At 36.9% G+C, this 18,797-nt stretch overlaps 2 protein-coding genes across 4 annotated transcripts; both read right to left on the bottom strand.

The window, feature by feature from the left end:
• Positions 1-4,991: 4,991 nt before the first annotated feature.
• Positions 4,992-7,698, bottom strand: LOC119999282 (polygalacturonase 1 beta-like protein 3). Of its 2 annotated transcripts, none has more exons than XM_038846766.1 (3): positions 7,541-7,698; positions 7,090-7,288; positions 4,992-7,001 (listed from the first exon to the last, which is right to left on the bottom strand). In XM_038846766.1, exons 2-3 carry the CDS (start codon positions 7,138-7,140, stop codon positions 5,178-5,180), a joined length of 1,875 nt encoding a protein of 624 aa, XP_038702694.1. In that variant the 5' UTR covers positions 7,141-7,288; positions 7,541-7,698; the 3' UTR covers positions 4,992-5,177. The 2 variants fall into 2 exon arrangements, with proteins under 2 accessions (XP_038702694.1, XP_038702693.1); XM_038846765.1 differs by having other exon boundaries at positions 7,386-7,593.
• Positions 7,699-15,668: 7,970 nt separating this feature from the next.
• On the bottom strand, positions 15,669-18,468 carry LOC120000526 (uncharacterized protein At4g28440-like). Of its 2 annotated transcripts, none has more exons than XM_038848641.1 (3): positions 18,314-18,468; positions 17,239-17,463; positions 15,669-16,245 (listed from the first exon to the last, which is right to left on the bottom strand). In XM_038848641.1, the coding sequence occupies exons 2-3, from the start codon at positions 17,459-17,461 to the stop codon at positions 16,055-16,057; spliced, it is 414 nt and encodes a 137-aa protein (XP_038704569.1). In that variant the 5' UTR covers positions 17,462-17,463; positions 18,314-18,468; the 3' UTR covers positions 15,669-16,054. The 2 variants fall into 2 exon arrangements, with proteins under 2 accessions (XP_038704569.1, XP_038704568.1); XM_038848640.1 differs by having other exon boundaries at positions 17,239-17,480; positions 18,314-18,466.
• Positions 18,469-18,797: the final 329 nt, after the last annotated feature.

Below are 18,797 nucleotides of genomic sequence, written 5' to 3'. Positions count from 1 at the left end.
GCAAAGAGTTGTTAGCTGATGAAGAGGAAAAAATAACATTTGGCAAACGAGGGAATCAGTTGTTGGCTAACTAGGCATGTGAGGAACTCTTGGTTGGCCAGGCGAGCGAGATTATCTTGGTTGACGAGGCGGACGAGATGATCTTGACTGACGAGGCAGATGAGATAATCTTGACTGACGAGGTGCATGAGATGCTCTTGGCGGACGAGGCGCACGAGATGGTCTTGGCCGACGAGGCGAGCGAGATGATCTTAGCTGACAAGGCTAGCGAGGGGGTTTCGGCTGACAAGGCACACGAGATGCTCTTGGCTGACGAGGCGAGCAAGAGACACTTGGCTAGCAAAGCGAGCAAGAAGATTTTGGCAAGAGATGATGCTAAGGCTAAGGATGAGTTCAAGGCAAATGATGAGGTCAAGAGGGTTAATCGTTTACGAGATAAAGCCAAAGAAGTTAAGGAAGAAACGGAGAATTTGAGGAAGTTGGCGGCGGACGCTAATTTTGAAGAATAGACAAGAAAAAGTTGTTTTGGAATTTTTCTAAATGGTACATAGTGTTAACAGTTTTGGGCGGCCGAAGTACGACTTGTCGGACAAACTCGCGTGCCATGTATCCTTTGTCCCCCAGTTTAGACGGAGTATCTTAATCAAAGTCATTGTCATTATTGAATCCATTTCTTAGTCTTCGGGCGTCGGGCGTTCCTTATCTTCAGGCGCCGGGAGTCCGTGAGGGAGTTGGTGGTAGAGGTAATGAAGAAGGGTGACACTGGTGGTGTAACTCTTTTCAAAGATAAATCTAAATATAGTTTAGGTGTTCGAAATTTTGGGTTTATGGTGGATGAACCATATACGTTCGGCGATCGAGCTATAAAAACGAATGCCTAGACACTCAGAAACTTTTGATTTCAAATCGATTGACAGTACTAGTTCGGACATAATTTCCGACGTCTACCATAATAATAAACACTTAGCAAGTCAAAGATACTTAGCTTGGATTGTTGTTGATGTGTGCCCCGCTGTTGTAGTTTTAAGGTTGGCTTGTTATCTGTATTTTTCCGTGCACCATCCTTCTTTGTTTCTTTTCAAAGCTTGAGTGTCATATGTCTTATGCCTCTCACTGTTCTCGAGCTATCCATCTTGTGTTTCTTCACTTTTGGCGAATGAGGCTTTTCCTCTTTCTGTTAGCAAATCATACAGGTGGCCTTTCTTGAGCAAGTTGTCTATCTCGTAAAGAAAAGCCTTGCAATATGAGGTTTCATGCCCGTGGTCTCGATGAAATTCGCACCATTTAGTAGTATTCTTTCCTCTTCCAACGATATTCTTCAATGGCCATTTTACTTTATCCCCCATTCCTTTGAGTACAAGCACCGCCTCCTTGTGTGGAATGTTGAGGTTCTCTTTCGGCGCCTGTTCGAAGTATTCTTGTATGTTAAGTTCCTTACCAGGCGAACGAGCATTGGTCTTCGTATTTGAAGGAAGGGGCGTTGGTTGGCCGTATAATTTTTCATCGACCGACAAGGGGAAATGTATTTCTTCATCGCTGAAACTGGTCAAGTAACCTCAGACCGACTCGTGTTGTGGAACGTTGTGCAAGTCATTCGAGTGATTTTTGGTCTTCTTGTTGTCATTAGTTGAGCTATCCGGATGGAGTTTTCACGTCGCTCCTCTTTCACAGACGCCATCCAAATGGAGTTTTCACGTAGCTCTGTTCTCATAGCCACCATATCGATGGAGTTTCCACGTAACTCCTCTCTCATGGCCGTCAATTGAGATAGCACGTTGACCATGGGGTCTATTTCCGAAGGAGACATGATGTTTCAAGGTGATTGAGGTTGTGGTTTCTGGCTTTGTCAGGCGAAGAGCTGTAGAGGCCCCACGGTGGGCGCCAAATTGTAGATACCCGAATCTACAATCGTTGAATAGTCAACGTAATTTATATGGAGGCCTTCTACAGCGGGGTCCTGTGAAACAAAGCAAGATTGAGATCCAAGAACTTGGGCACCGGTGGGGTACCTGCCAAAGAACCTCCGACGCTCAAGTCAGTCAATCGAAATTATGTTGGTCAAAGCAAAGATATAAGAATTGTAAAGTGCGAATGCTGGTATGAGAATGGTGGATGCAAGATGCGAGGTCGCTATGAATGAGCTAAAGGTTGAAGAAGATAAAAGGGCTATGGGTCTCAGTCTCTCAGATTCCGTCCTCCGCTCTTAAGGAGTGGAAGGCCTTTTATAGTGGGGTTACTTGCCGACCAAGACTGGGTACAAGGTACAGTTTGCAGGTAGATATGGGAAGGTGGTGTCGGGTGTCAGAATGCGTGGCTTGTTTTGGTTGGTCAAGGATGGGATCGTACAAAGATCAGGCGGCTCAATGTTGCATGTTGACTGACTCGGCGTGCTTGGGTCAGAGGTCATATTTGTCTTATTGAGGTTTTGTCCGACAACAGTCTGAGATCACCATTGCCTCGATATGGTTTGGTCATACGATAGATATGGTATGAATTGTATGTATGCATGAACACGATATGCAATAGAGTTGAGTTGGATGGTTGATACCTGAAGTGAGAATTACTAATGCTCGCCAATTGTCCATAGCTTTGATTGACTTGGGCGTTGATCAACTCTGGCGTTGATTGACTGGGACAAACATGATCAATGACGATAGACGAGGTCGACAATCTCGAGCTTGGGCGCCCAAAGTTGGGCCGTTCTAGGGCGTTGGACGCTAGTAAACTTGTCCAACCTGGGTTCGTTCTGGTTACGTTGACCGACTGAATTGGGCGTTGATCGATGATCTCATGTTGACTGACAGACAACCTAGCTGACTGGATCAAGTGTTGGGCCAAGACGATTTTTGGCCACTACACACTCCACATTAAATAAGGGTCTTTTGGATGTCAGTTTTTGAGGATCTCAAGCATTATTCATTTGTTAATGTTGGTGCATGAGTACAAAAATAATAGAAAAATATAGAATTGTACTTCTCCATCTTTTCTCACTCTCTTGCGTCCGTGGACCCATGGATCCATATTCAAGTCCATCTCATATACCCATTAGTGTGTTCCCTCTTATTAATTGATGTTAATTACCTCCCACACGTGAATTTTGTAATGCATAAGATTACTATACAAAATAATTTTATTTTAGGGAAAATTAAAGATAAGTCCGTCACTTACAATTTTGTTTCAATAAGAACATTCCAATAAATTTTGTTCCATAAGATACATCAAATTAAAAAAATATATATATTCCATAAAGGATAAAAGACCTATAAATATTTGTTTTATCAATAGAAATACCCTCATCTTTTCATCTTCCCCATTTGACACTCAAATTACATATTCCTCCTTCGGTAACTATTTCGACCAATCAATGGGTGGGGATGATGCGGCCTAGGTCTAGATACACTCCAGTGGTGGTTGCTTCCGTTGGCGTTGTCTCTGGTTGTCAGATCAAACACTTTTCATCACGGTTGGTCGCGACTTCAAGGTCAAAGTCTAATGAAATTAGTAGTTGATGGCAACGAATGATGGTTGGGGGTTGGTTGTGGTGCTCTGGTGCTTCTCTTTGATTGGTTAAAGATCTTGATCGGTGGCAGGACAGCTGTAGTCCACTATCCCATGAGATCTAATAATTTTTTATTTGTTTCGAATTACTAATATGTTTGGTCAGTTTGGTAAAACATTTGTAAAGTAGCAGATATGTCAACAGAAATGATAGTAACAAAAATACTGGACAATTTTAGTAGCAGATATGCTACTTAAATGCTTTGTTGTGTTTGGTTGAAATTTTACTGGTAACATTTTTTGTGTGTAGTAGATTGTGATAAATTACGTGCAGGGGTATTATGCATATTAGTTGTAATTGAAAAATATAGTTGTATCTAAACATACAAATTAATTTATAAAATTAATATAATGAATCAAAATAAATTAAAGATACTAATAAATTATTGATTTATTTATTTATTAATAAAAGTTCATTTATGTGTTATTTAATTTATTAAATGAAAAGTATTTTAATAAAACTATTCCTTAATAAGTGGTATATTTAGCATAACATTAATTGGATGGGGACAAAACAGAGAAACACTGGTGAAAAGTAGTGAAATTGTTAAAATTTGGAGCATTTCAAAAGTAGTAGAAATGCCCTAAAAATTGTATTGGACTATGTGCAAAAGAATGATTGTTTGGACTATGCGCAGAAAATGTCATCCAAACGGGCATGTTATCTGTTTCGATCTGTTGATGTTATATCTGTCACAAGCTAAAGAAGAAGAATAAGTGCTCATCTCTGTCGCAAGCGAAAGAGGAAGAAGAATCTCGGATCTCAGTCGCAAGGAAAAAGAACAATAAGTGTTCATCTATGTCACAAGCGAAGGAAGAAGACACATGGACAAATACTTAGCGAAAATGCTAAACTTCCATACAACTATTCATCCATATGTATCCATAATCATACCAGCTAGATATATATGAAAATAATAATTATCTGCAATAGTGTAATAAAAACTTAAACAACGTAATAAGAGGGTGAACAATGTAATAAAGGTATATGCACACCTGCCAAATCGTTTGAAAATCCCCGACTTGGATTTTGCTGAATTTTTATTTTTCGGCAACAATGAGAGCAAATTCTGACTTGTCTTACTACCTTGAGCTCGATTCCGACAAGTTTAGCTTGCCACATATAATTTGAACACTCCTATAAAAACAATGTGAAAGAAGTCTGGTTCATTGAGAAACTAATGTAATAGGTGGCCGAGATAATGTAATAAGAGTGTGAAATAATGTAATGAGAGGTCGAAATAATGTAATAAATGTTTGTGTTTTTATTACTCCAGATAGTATAATAAAGTACGACCAGGTGAAAAATATTGATAATGGGTTTTGTTAGAAAGTGTTTTACATTTTGATTATGAATATGTAATTTTTTCAAAATTTAACATGTATTTTGAGAGAAAATATTTTGAAATTTTGATTAAGAAAAGAAAAAATAATTATGGAAACTTAGAGATATTTTCTTATGTACAATAAATACTACCGAATACTTAGATACTTTAAAAATACAACTCTCATAAGTCATAAATAAAGGGCCTATATGAAGGCTTCCAAAGTGAGAAGTACACTACATTATTATTAGCTTAATTCAAATAAGTTAGACCAAATTGAGCTTTGTATCCACTCTAATCAGCAATGGTCCACGTCATATCGTTCTCGAATATCCAGTGACAAACCTCAATCCGACCCGGACTTGAACCCAAAGCTAAGAAAGCTCCATGGGTCGGGCTCCAAGCCGTGGTATCCAAGTGACAGATGGCAACACCGTGGTTGATCTTGGCATTCGTTGTTGGATCTAATAAATCCGCTTCGTATACCCGAACTTTAGGGACTGAATGGCAATAATATAGCAAGTACGGGTACAAACTCTGGTGGCAAGAAACGGACTTGGTTACTCTTCCGCCGTTAATTCCTTTAACCAACCCGATCTGGATATTCTGCTTTGACCCCTCCACGTTGTCAGTTGAGCGAACAGCCATGTTTCGGCCCAAAACCGAGCTCGCGAAGTCGATCATGTCCTCGATGGAGGCAACGCAGCGCTTGGTTTCGCCAGCGCTTGGAGCCCTCTCACACTCGCTCAAAGAATCTTTGATTATGGTTTCCATGGTAGAGTTGTCACTCGCGTGAAAGATTTGCTTGATTCCGTCGATCTTGGAAGTTGAGAATGGTAGTTTTGAGACAATTGTGCGGGGCAAAAATGACCTTTCCGGCATTTTATCTCTAATGTCCGGCATAGGCATCACGGTTCCCTCCTTGAGCATTGATTCTCTGAAGAATTTGCCCGGTTCAGCCCATTTATTGACCAAACTGCCACTCAGCTTCTTTGCGGCTTGCTCGGAGTTGGCATCAGTATATTGTTTAAGCGACATTGCCTTCTTGTTGGTGTACTCTTTGAAAGTGCTGTTGACTCCATAGATCTTGAAGCCTATAGCCTGCCCTTTCGCGGCCTCACCATAGCCAGTGAACCTGTCTGAACCTGGGTTGAAGGTTTGTCCGTAATTACCGAAATTTATTTTTTCGGAATTGGATTTCTTGCCGTACGATTGAAACGTATCGTCGCCGACATTGGATTGGTCTCTGTAGCTGCTGAAGGTTTCACTGCCGGCATTAGCTTCTGCTCCGTAATTCTTGAAATTATTCTCAGGAACATTTCCGTTGAACCCGTAAGACGTAAAGGAATCATTGTTCACATTTCCCTTCTCGCCATAGTTGTTGAAATTAGAAGCAATGACATTGGAATCCTTGCCGTAGCTAGAGAATTCATTGGGGGAGCCATTTGCGTTCTTGCCATAACTGGTGAAGGTCCCGCCTCCCACATTACTTCGTTCCGAGTAACTTGCAAATGTCTGGGGCCTACCATTGGCATCGTCGGCATAGGAAGTGAATCGGAGATAAGCCACATTGACTTCCGAATTGTAATTCTTGAATTGCCCATCGCCACCGGTGGCTCCGGCAGCATAGGTTTGGAAACTTTGGTCGACTACGTTGCGACCAGTGCCATAATGGGCAAACTTGTCCTTGTGATCCGTCGAGTCGCGGCTATACCGTGTGAACGAATTAACAGGGACATAGTTGACCTCTGAGTAATTCTTGAAGGAATCTACTCCGCCCAGCCTGTCAGTGCCGTAGTTAGTGAAGTTTCGATCGTCATAAGCAATAAAGTTGGAGTCACTGTCATGCTTTTCCAGACTATTAGTCAAATCGGGGAAGCAAAACAGTTTGGCAGAGGAGCAGAAAGAGGGGAAGTGAGTTGAGAGCGAATTCTCAGCAGCGAGTCTGGCAAAATTAACCGCGTCAACACTGTTCAACGGAGACGCCTTGGAGAAGAGAAAACTAGGCTTCGGGAGATTGTTGTGGATCTCTCTGCTCCAATATCGCATCAGATAGGCCTTGGGCGAGAATGGGTTCTCTCCGGCTGCATCCCTCCCAGCTCCAGCGATATGGTTCACCTGCATTGCCCCAAAAACAACAATCAATTCACATTAATAGCATTGATAATCCTTTTAAGAGATAGAGAGAAAGAGTGAGTTGGCTTACATTATTAAAAAATGAGAGAAAGCAGAGGGAGAGGAGGATGAAGAGTTTCATCGGTTTGCAATTTTGATTCAGCAAAAATTTTGAGGAGAATTTTTTTCAAGTTTGAAATCTATGTTGGAGTGAGTGAGCTTTGACGATGAAGCGCCCTTTCTCGCTTGGGGGAAGCTGATCTATCTGTTGAATATATATAGAACCCAACCTGCAAAGTGGATGGAGCATGATTAAACACTAATTATATTACTTAATTAAAATTTGTAAATAATCAGTTCAAAAAGAGAGGAAAAAAACAAGTGTACCAAAAATATATAGGGAAAGGCGGAAAGCAAATAGAAGTATAGACCAGAGAGCTAAAGGAGCAAAAAGAAAGGAAAGGACTGATAAGTCTGATTTAGTTTTGTGTTTTTAGGGATGAATAAGTAAAGATTTGGAAAGAAAAATAAGATGCACTCACTCGACCAAACACAGAAGAACTAAAACAGATCACAACCACATATGGAAATGAATGACTGCAAATGGCTCTTTGATGGGTTGTATATATAGACTCCGAATGCCTCATAAAAAAAAAAAAAGATGTCCCCGCTGATAGGGATCTCAAAAATTATATCCCAGATATGATACGTCACAAAATGAATAGTTTACTTTATTTTCAATTTAAATGAAGGAACTCACAATACACAAATACACCCCACTTTCCCAAACATCAAAATAGAGTGGAGGGTGATAGATATGGACAGTCAAAACTTGAATTTGAGGATTCTCCCAATGTGCATATAAATGTCCTGCAACATTTACGTGTATAATATAATCTTGAGAATAAGTAGCATGGATGTATTCTTTACTCTCATTATACATTTCAACTCGGTTTAGCTGCTTCCCGCTAATTTTTTTATGCAACATCAATAATTTATTGTTCAAACAATGAGAAAATTGTCCGCATGAGTAAGTTGGAATAATGTTAAAATTTTAATATCTAAATTGAAACATTTATAGACTGAGTTGAACGTGGTCAATTTTTTCTGTGACAAAAAATTATATTAACCCATCTCTTATTTAATATAGTACTTAGTGTATGTTTGCTTGTGATATAATCTTGATGTGATTCCTCTCTTTCAAACATAAAGGGAATGATTACAAGTAGTATTTAACGTTAGGGACGATGCCAAGGCTCGTGAACGTGAAGGATGGCACGATCCGTAATTCCATCAACTATAGTGAGCGCTAAAAGTGAGAAAACGCGTCACGTCTTTTTGGTTTGACATATAAGTTTTGTTTGTTTTCGATGCGGCGGCTATAATTACTTGAATGATAGTTTAGTGGTAAATTTTTCAGAAATCCGACCATATGAATTTGCAAAATCTTGATTTCAATTTTTATCAGAAAATTTTATATAATATCATTCTCGATTATTAAAAATATATAAACATGATCGATATCATAAAAAAAATCATTTATATTTCACGTCGGTGTTACTAGTTTTGTAATAAAAATTGACAACTAATACTAGTTTGAATTAAAGAAACATGCGTGTTATTCGCATCTTCATTAAGTGATATCATGATAATTGATAACATGTGCCCTAAACGACACCTATTAAGGATTCATTACAGTAAATCATAGTATCCCATATGTGATAAACATTCTCCCACCTAATTTTTTAAACTTTAAATACATATTTTTTTTTCATATTTTAACATATTTTTCATCCTTATCTAATTTTCTAAGGGCACACATTATCGTTTCTCAATCATCCTTACTCTGTTTTTGGCAGATATGCATTATTTGATTGTATTGATTCCTCCAAAATTTGACTATTGCAACTTGCTTGACTACCATGCAAATCTGCAACCTAGATTAGATCTTTTAATAGCTCACTCCAATCAAAACCGTGTTTTCACCACTACATAATATATTTAAAACACTATCACGTGTATAAACTAAAGCTTTTAAATAGTTAAATATTTTACTATAATTTATATAGGTAATTAGAATCTTAATTTAATCATAAAAAGGTACATATATTAATATTACTATGACTAATGATTCTAATTCATATTGATATATTTCAAGTACTTATTTATCATTTTAAGTACATATTATATTAAAAATAATAGCAAATTAGCAGTTTTAAAATTCTAAAATTGGTTTAGTATATGTGTCAAACAATTAGCACTCAAAGAGCAAACATATCAAATAGTTACAGACTCACATAATATACATATCATAATAATAGAGCTTAATTGTTATTGATTTTGAATATTCATCGAAAATTAATAAATATAATAATTTAAGATGATTATTATTACCTGATTCTATTGTCTTTTTTGTAGTACATATTTTCATTAAAATTATATTTCAATTATGTTCCTCTAACTATTTGTAAGAATTAAAATTTAAATAATCAAGATCAACAAGGAAAAAAAATCATCAGGCATTAAATTTTACTTAATTTAATATTCTAACTCAGAAAAATATTATTTAACTTTTTTTAATTTGCGTAGGGACAAATGATAAATAATTAGATACTTTAGAAATACACATGTCTCATAAATAAAGTGTCCATGTTCTACCCCTCTCCAAGACCCTGTTTCTAATAAATAAAAAAAAGTAATATAGATAATACATATTTTCATAATGTCAATTGGTGCACAAAGCACAATAATAGGTATAGAGCAGTTCAGTTAATATTTAAATAAAACTATAGTTTATCTGTCCTATGGCATTATTATTATCATAGTAGTAGTAATATTACTTTAATAATTTCGATAAAGATTAAAAAAAAAAAAAAAAAAGATCAATGCAACATGTGCAGATTTGTAGAGTCGGTGGATCTTCACGTTCTGCTGCTCAGTATAATTCCAGTCCATTTCTTTTGACCTTCAACTGATCTTACATGGATTTTCCAGCAAAAATAGAATAATTAATACAGCTCAGTTTCTGCACAGGAAGCCTCGGTACTAATGTATTTTAATGTCAAATTGTTATTATAGTAGCAGTAAACTACGTTAATAATTTCGAAGTCACAGCCACAGAGATTAAAACATAAAGTAATGCAACGTGCGTAGATTTGTATACTACTTGGTGGATCTTCATGTTCTCTAATTGCAGCCCATGCATTTGTTTTGACCTTCAACTGCTCTTACATGGATTTTCCGGCAAAAACTAGATAATACAGCTCATGAATTCACAATCAAACTTTCAGTTTCTGCAAATATCATATGAATCCCCGATACCAGCACCACAACCCAGCTCTGGAGTATCAGTCTCAGTAGCATCGATCAACTTCAGTTTCTATGGCTATTATTGTCACATTTGTGAGATTTTTATTATGATTTCTTGTTCTTGCAAACACACTCTTAAATAGAAATGATTAAGGAAGAAGTATATGTATAATATATGCTGATTGTTTAATGTTTTAAGGACAAACTTCATGTTCTGCGTTACTGATGGATTACTGGTGTATATAGATGTTCAAGAGGTGGTGAATAACATACCAACAAGGAATCAAAGCATACTATCAAAAGGAGCCACAAATACAAACACTCAAGTACTCCAAGAAATAAAGCACGTAAATGAAAATGTCAGGCTTGTGAAGCAGCACATGATCAAAGGCAACGACGAAGAGAGCGAGACATGTCTAAAGCATCTGCATGCGCGCTTTCGTCAAATTGGACATTACAAGAATATTGAAATGTTGCAAGGAACCAATTCTAACTATTCAATATTCATGCCATTGTATTAACATACACGTTAAGGACAAAATATATATGCGACAATCAATCTATCCATGATCCATCTATCTACGATTTCCCATTGGACATGTCCCTTGAAGGAAAAACTAAGAATTTAGTACAAAAGAAACTCATCGAAGTAGACTACTAATTAATCCATTATTGACTCACCAACAATGACAGCTTTGATTATATTCCGGGGACATTCCTGTCCATTATTATCATAAATCCACACCCTCACACATATCAACAATATTGTTCGCTTTGGGTTATTTTATTCCCGTGGATACATCGGGCCTGCACAGTTTTGTTCCTCCTTAATCCAGTTACTACCGGCCAAAACTCATAGGTCAAAACCCAGCTCACTTGGGTTAGGAAAAAGCCTTGTAAGAAGTAGGCTTTGGCTTTATTAACTCATTGGTTGGACATTGCCCAACCGATGTGGAATTTTTTTAAAATCATAACAATGATGTCAAGGTTTTTGTTTCTAAGTCATTGTCTCCATCTTATACAAAGGGGGTGCTTGAACATAAGGAAAGGTGTGTGTTTTCATACTCGAATGACTTAGAAGTTTCACCTCTTGAATCCTTTTGCTGTTCAGTTAGCTGTCGCGGATTTTATACTATTGATTGAAAAATGAAAATTGACCCATCACGGAATCTAGCTTTTGTCATAAAAATGAATCAGATTTTCAGATCATACACACCACAGAACATGACCCAGAGTAATAATGTAACTCCTTGCACATGGAGCTTAATTGTGATAAACCAGAAATCCTAAGAGAGCAGCATAGAACTCCATTTCTGCATACCTGATATTTATGTCCAAAGCGCGTGGACGAAGACAATCATTCGCCAAAAAGATGAATAACGTATCGAAAAAAGAAACAAAGCATTCTATTAACAAAGTGCAAATAATCGAGCACTGCAAGAAATAAAGCAAATGAAGAATGAGCAATGTCTCAGTAGGCTCCAAAGTGTACTGCTATGATCGTTATTTTTATGAGTGAAATATTTTGTATATTGCGGAAGTAATTTGAACAAGGGAAAGAACAAAATTAGAAAGTAAGATAGAGAACAAGAGCTAACAAGACAGAGTAGAAAGGGAGTTCTTTCATTCAAGTTAATTCAAGAGATACATCTGTTACATATATATATAAGTAGATATGCAACGGCTAGTTCACAGTGGGAGACAAAAGACAACGGGTGGAAACGGCTATTTTGAGTTTATGTGTATTTGTGTCAGGCGTGCTACCATCCTCGAGCTTTCTAACTCATATTTTAACACTCCCCCTCAAACTTAAGTTGGTGTAACCAACTTGAGTTTGATACAAGAAACATGATCCAAGTTAAGAAGAGAAGAGGAAAGAAGAATGAGACCCTCTATGGGATTCCGGTTCTCTATGGATACATCGGATTACCCATGAGATTTTAATTCCAATTAAACCGTCTCACTTAATGGTACTTAGGTTCAGTTGGATTGTAATACTTGGACCTTAATTTCGGGGTACTTTCTCACACGCACAACACAAATTCAAATTGCCACACATGAAAATGGACCACATGAAACCCAAATTTCAAGGAGACAAAAAAAAGTCACCACCTTTATCTTCTTCCACACACCTCCCATTATCTCTTTTTTTTTTTTTTAAATAATTATTACAAAACCCATTTCTTCAATTCTGCTGCTGACCCAGTAGAGCAAAAGTAGTGGTAGCATCATATTTGCTTTTCACGGAATCGAGAAATCCCTTCTGAACGATTTCCTGGGAAGAGAAACTATCCTCAAGAAGCTCGTCGATCCGCATGTGAGGAGAGTAGGGCCATTCTGGATCTTGGATTCAATTTTTCGAGTAGGTGTTGGTACCGTTGCGACTTGTTGAAGCTCCATTGTGATATGACACTAGCTGGTAATGATGAAGAGAAATCATTCACGATGAGGCCACTAGTGCTGGTTTGGGGCCTTCTCCTATGGATCATGCGTGGTTGGTTTTGCTGTGCATCTCGTTTGCTGTGGTGCTGCCGCTGCCTCAAGACCAGGCAGCGGCAGTAGAGCGGAAGGTCACTTTTGATGGTCAAGAATCGACCGCTCCGATACCATGAAATATTTTGTATATTGCGGAAGTGATTTGAATAAGGGAAAGAACAAAATTAGAAAGTAAGACAGAGAACAAGAGCTAACAAGACAGAGTAGAAAGGGAGTTCTTTCATTCAAGTTAATTCAAGAGATACATCTGTTACATATATATATAAGTAGATGTGCAACGGCTAGTTCACAGTGGGAGACAAAAGACAACGGGTGGAAACGGCTATTTTGAGTTTATGTGTATTTGTGTCAGGCGTGCTACTATCCTCGAGCTTTGTAACTCATATTTTAACAATGAGGACCAAGAAATTTCATGCTTGTGAGCCACTAAATGATCAAAGGCAATATTACTAAATGTTGGGTTTTTAACCCTACTGAAAAAATGACAGTATGAGTGATCAGGTTGTTCTGTGCTGAATGTGTATATATTCTTGGATGAATTGTTTCTACGTCTGCAGTTCTTTTTCGAGTTTTTGTGCAAGGTTGCATCCTGAGGTAGCTTACGCCACTGAGCAGTTTTGTGTAACACAAAGTAAGTTACTCCAGTCATAGTTCAGAATCAGATCCAAACAAGGCGTATGAATTTTCTACTCAGCTATAACGTGGAATAAGTTGTATATTTATTTCATAGATGCGAGTCTGTATTAGGATACTAGTTTAGAGTTATGTTTAATTAGAAACTTTTGTCTAAGATTTTACGTTAAAAGTAAATACTTGTTGATTAGTTTTCCTAGTTTCATTTATAAGAGAATGAAGAAGAGACAACTTTTTGCAGTACTAGAAATGATGTGGACAAGAAAACACAAGTTGTAATCACTACAAGCCACCCAAAAAAAATTCGTTACGACTCAAAGACATTGGGAGCGCAATCAACAAACTACCATTATTGAGAGCCACTTGAACTCTGCTCTCCTTGCAGGCAGGCATTGCCAATTTAGCTAGCTAATATCCATGGTGACGTTGATGGATCGTCACACAATATTATACCCATGTGTATAAATATATACATCACTAGTTTTGTTCTCTTTTTATGTTTGTCTTTTGTTTTTCCGGTTGGCACCTAAATGAGTGGTCCTTTGCACTATGTTTTTTAGGATATGATAGTGTTATGGAGCAGGTTTTTTATTCCTGCAGTGACAAATGACAAACATGGTGTAGAGTTGGTTGGTCCACACACAAACACCCACAACTCCACCACTTATCAAAAGAGAAGATTTTGTACAAATTGAGAAGATGTAACACAACAGCCATCAGAAAATTTCGGTTCACATAAGAAAATTTGTGTGTGTGTGTATATATATGTATGCGTGCTTGCCCCACACCTTTTGTCCTTCCTTTGCAATCTTATTATAATTTTCATAAACCCTTAATTAAACATTTTTCATATACAATAACAGTTGATATCAGTTTAATTTCAAGATTACCAATTAAACCCAAATGGCTATATTTCATGCCTCTTGGTCTTTACATAGGCTTTAGAGTTTAAACTGTTATTGGTATAGTGCCTGTTTGGTGCAGCGGATCGCTGTCTCCATTTCCGCTGCACCAAACGGTGCAGCGGCTGCAGCGGTTCCGCTGCAATATAAGAAGCTCCATTTAGGAGCTTCTATAGGCGGATCCGCCAACACCTTTTTTTAAAAAAAAATTTTTAATTGTGGGGCCCACGTAATGATTTGTCTTTAAATTTTTATTATAATTAATGTGGGCCCCACAATTTTACTAATATATATACACAGTTTTCTATTTAATATTATATATACAGTTTTCTAATATACTTAATTTTTTTTATAATAAATTATATTTATTAATTTTAATAAAAATTATATTTATTAGATTACGTATTAAAATAATTTTAATACTTAAAATATTTTAACAGTTATAATACTACAAAAATATTTTAACAGTTATAATACTTAAAATAAAGAAATATTAATATTTTATTAATTAATAACTAAAAATATTTATTAATTAATACTTAAAATTAATTTTAATCAGAATTATATTTATTAGATTAATTTTAACATAAAAAACTAATATTATAATACTTTATTTCAACAATTTTTCCGCTAGCGTCAGTTTTTAGTTCACTAAACACCTCACAGCATATTTCACAGCTTTAAGCTCAGCATATTTTTCACAGCATTTCCCCTAATATTGAAAATCAAGATTTCGGCTCTGCCAAACAGAGCCATAATAGGGTGGAATTCCGCTTCGCCACCAATGATTCTTTTTCCACCCGGAAACTGCTCGCAGTAGTGGTATGTATTTTCGGCCTTCTTTGGTAGAGACTTGAGATTGGGCTTATTATTTTAGCCTAAAGTGCATGTAACGCCGACTCGAAGGCCCGAATCTATTTTATGTATATTAATCAAGCTTCGGGCCTGAGCCCAAGATAGTTAAACCCAATAGAACTCTTATAATGGGCATATTCAACAGACTACAAACTTACCTGGTTGGTTTGTATGTCGAACCAAACTCTCTGGTTAACTAGATTTGACTGGATTCCGCCTATAAGGGTTTAGTGAACCAAATCACCTAAACCTTCTGTATATAACGTAGTGATTTTTATTTGATTTATTCTTTATGGAGGTATCCACCACAACTGTGACTTAGTATTTCCTATACAAGGTTCAAACAATACTTTTAAACCTAAACACCAAACTAATGCAGCAAACGATACTTTTGAACAAAAATGGCAGCACAGAAATTTTATTTTGGTGGAAAATAGAAGTTAATAAGCAAAATGAAACCATTTAAAAAGGAGATGAAAACGCATGGGAGAAACATATGCAATTATGCTAAAGTCTGGTAACATACATTTCACAATATTTAAAGGATAATAATCTCGCATTACAATAACATCTCCGTCTTAAAAATAAATAGGTAGTATGCAAACCAAGTTTCAAAAGCCAGTTGCCTTTGCTCGTAGATTCGCAGACATCGCCATCAGTTTGGAGGTTCAACCAAAAGTTCCAAATCTGCTGCAAGCTCGGTAGCTATTTGGATGAAGTACAAGCTTCCAGATATCTTTTTCATAAAATAACTTTCACAATCATTTGGACATCCAATGCCCGCAGACTATACTAATTTTCTTTGCTAGAGTCGTTTTATTCTTGGCTCACCGTTTAGTAGAAAACGGAAGTCCTAAAAAGTTACTCTTCAACTACATTTATGAGTTCATATTCAATCAGCGAGAGGTTGTTATCTTCCTTCACAGTGAAACTAGCCGGCTCAGTAACTTCAACTCGGCCCCATTTGTCCACAGCAAGCCTCATCGAATTCTTGAACATGTCGATTTTTGCATTGCGAAGGGTTAAAGTAGACCCCTCCTTCATCAAGTCCACTGAATGATAGTAATTATGATATTAGTGGAACAAGTAAACCTAAAAACTTTCAAATGACCATCAATGTGTAGGAGAGTGGTCTGCCATCAGCTGATGCAATTAATGCATTAAAAAAAGAAAAATGTTTGATGAACTTAAAAGAAAGCTGAACTCCCACTAGCTATTGGTTACGTAGAAATAGTTATCCAGTAAATGATAGCATTAACAATTAAAACAATAGATTAATTGGATATCCTCAGTGACCAAAAACTTCAACCAAGGTTGTATAAAACAAATTCCAATGCAACTCTATCATCAATGAAACAATTACATATATAAGACAAAGTCAAGTCCGATTAGAGAGCAACCATACACCATCCTTACAGTCAAATGAGAAAAATGACCAGTAATTTCTCCTTTTGGAATGTAGAGAGAGTCACCAGTAAATAAATGCATATTGAGGAAATATACTATTTTATAATACTATTAAAATGAGATATGAGTCAGAAACTACATCAGCGAAATTGTGATGATCTGTATAGCAAAACTAGGCAATAAGAATCTCAGAAAATGACCATAATAAGACAATAAGAATAATTTAATATGAAAAGAATACAATGTTTACGCTTATGTTATCAAAAACCTTAATGTGCCACAAAAATTACAAACTATTAGAACCATCAATACTCCCATTTTATGAACTCAAGGAAAACAACAATCAACCCATCCTTCTCAGCTAGTCTATGCACATTAGCTATTTACTTAACAGGTTTGAAGATATAAGATTTCTTTCTCCTACCATTTAATATCTGCTCAATCATATAAATGAAGTTCACCCAGAGATGAAAATCCACACATGTACTTATATTCTGAAGGCAAAAGATAGACAGCAAAATTTATAGGTGCATCGTTTATAAATTAAAAACAACAACAAAAACAAAATGAAAACAAGTAACTACACAAATAATAATTTAGAAAATAGACATTCAATGAGTCTAAGAAAAATCAAATACCTTGATCATTTCTAGCTGTAAAGATGATCATTCCTGTCTCATCTCCAACCAAACATTCAGCTAGTCGCATTTGACGAGACTGCGGACCATCACCACGACCCTTCTGCACTACCATTTTTGTGCTAACCACCTTCACAACTAGAGTATGCCCACTGGTACCAGGTCGAAGCTGGTCAACCTTGGTGAACACCGGTTTCCTCAAGCCTGGCTTTGCTTCTGCCATATCTACAAAAAAGACAAGCCTACAAGAAACAGCATTTGAAACTTAAAAGAAAAGTCAAAGGCAGGCCATGAAGGCACAAACTCAATCAACAAAAACAGAACTTTAAAGATATTTGCATACTGCAAAAATTGATACAGTAACCCCCCCCCCCCAGCACATTAAACCTTTTTTCTTCCATGGAAGATAGAGATGAATCTACTAAGCCTACGATTGGGGCGATGATTCGTTGGGGTTGGGAGGCGAAAATTTTAAGTTACAAAACCTTGATTGGGTGAGGGTTTCATGAGGGGAGGGTTGGGGAGGTGTCGCAAATATTTGTCTTTTCATGTGTTATTGCTGGGTGAACTCCAAAATTAAACCTTTTTGAAGGGTTTCAGACTTTGGTGGTTGATAAGGGTTCCTCACTTAAAATGCCAATCACGGGTTCGCGAAACCTCCAACTGAACCCTCCCCTCGCGAACCCCCCAAACCTCTGTGCCAATCACTGCCTCATTTGTTTAGCAATGAATCAAAATGATCCTTAACTGGCTACCAGAAAACTAACATAGTATTTCTAGTTGTCCCAACAATGAGTAATGAAAGATCAAATTTTGGGATAACAAGAAGAAACTTAATCAGAAACTCAACAAATCCATTCCACAAACCAAATCCATAGAACCCGATAGATATCAACGAGGATCTTCAACCATCATTAGATAACCAAAAAAGAAATCAGATATTACGAAACACAAAAACGGATAGAAACAACAGGAACACTTGAATCTTAATTCAAATTACAACAATTAGCATCAACAGTTTAATAGCATCGAGAAAATAAGATCAACCGCTTGAAACAAAAGAGAGGTTACAAACCTTGGTATTACAGAGACGATGAGATTTGGGGATCTGAGACACTCAGAGAGATCTGTTTGAGAAAGTTTAGCCGTCTCAGGTCACAGTTAGCGATACATATGCAAGGTTGTGATGGCTGAAACTGAATCACAGCCGTTGATCCTCAGGAACACGTGGGTTTCCTTCAAGCGTACAACAAGCAACTTGTTCGACTCCAAAGTCTAAAACTCCTTTAACCCTATCCTATTCCTTACCTTTGTTAATATAGTTTAAACGTTTTTCAGATTTTAGTAAACTCACGGTTTAATACAATTTTTGCCACTCAAAGATGGTTAGTGTTCCAATTTGACCACCAAATTTTCAAGTGTTTCAAATTGATCACCGAAAGTTTAATTTGTTCCAATTAAGACACTCGGATAGAATTGAGATATTTCGGTCAGTCAACCTACTGAGGTGAGAAAAACGATGTTAACGATTGCACATGAAAAGAGCAGCGAGTAAAAAT

The sequence above is a fragment of the Tripterygium wilfordii genome, chromosome 6, assembly GCF_013401445.1.
Source record: "Tripterygium wilfordii isolate XIE 37 chromosome 6, ASM1340144v1, whole genome shotgun sequence".
In the NCBI taxonomy this organism is placed as follows: domain Eukaryota; kingdom Viridiplantae; phylum Streptophyta; class Magnoliopsida; order Celastrales; family Celastraceae; genus Tripterygium; species Tripterygium wilfordii.
Note: the sequence above shows the minus strand (reverse complement) of the source record. Positions and strands in the feature narration are given on the sequence as shown.

What these genes read in the sequence shown, in the direction of transcription:
- LOC120000526 (XM_038848641.1), bottom strand. Translation starts at nt 17,461, where the DNA reads ATGGCAGAAGCAAAGCCAGGCTTGAGGAAACCGGTGTTCACCAAGGTT. An exon ending in TACAGCTAGAAATGATCAAG is followed by an intron (nt 16,246 to 17,238) that starts GTATTTGATTTT and finishes ACTATCATTCAG; the next exon opens with TGGACTTGATGAAGGAGGGG.
- LOC119999282 (XM_038846766.1), bottom strand. Translation starts at nt 7,140, where the DNA reads ATGAAACTCTTCATCCTCCTCTCCCTCTGCTTTCTCTCATTTTTTAAT. An exon ending in TTCTCTCATTTTTTAATAAT is followed by an intron (nt 7,002 to 7,089) that starts GTAAGCCAACTC and finishes GGGGCAATGCAG; the next exon opens with GTGAACCATATCGCTGGAGC.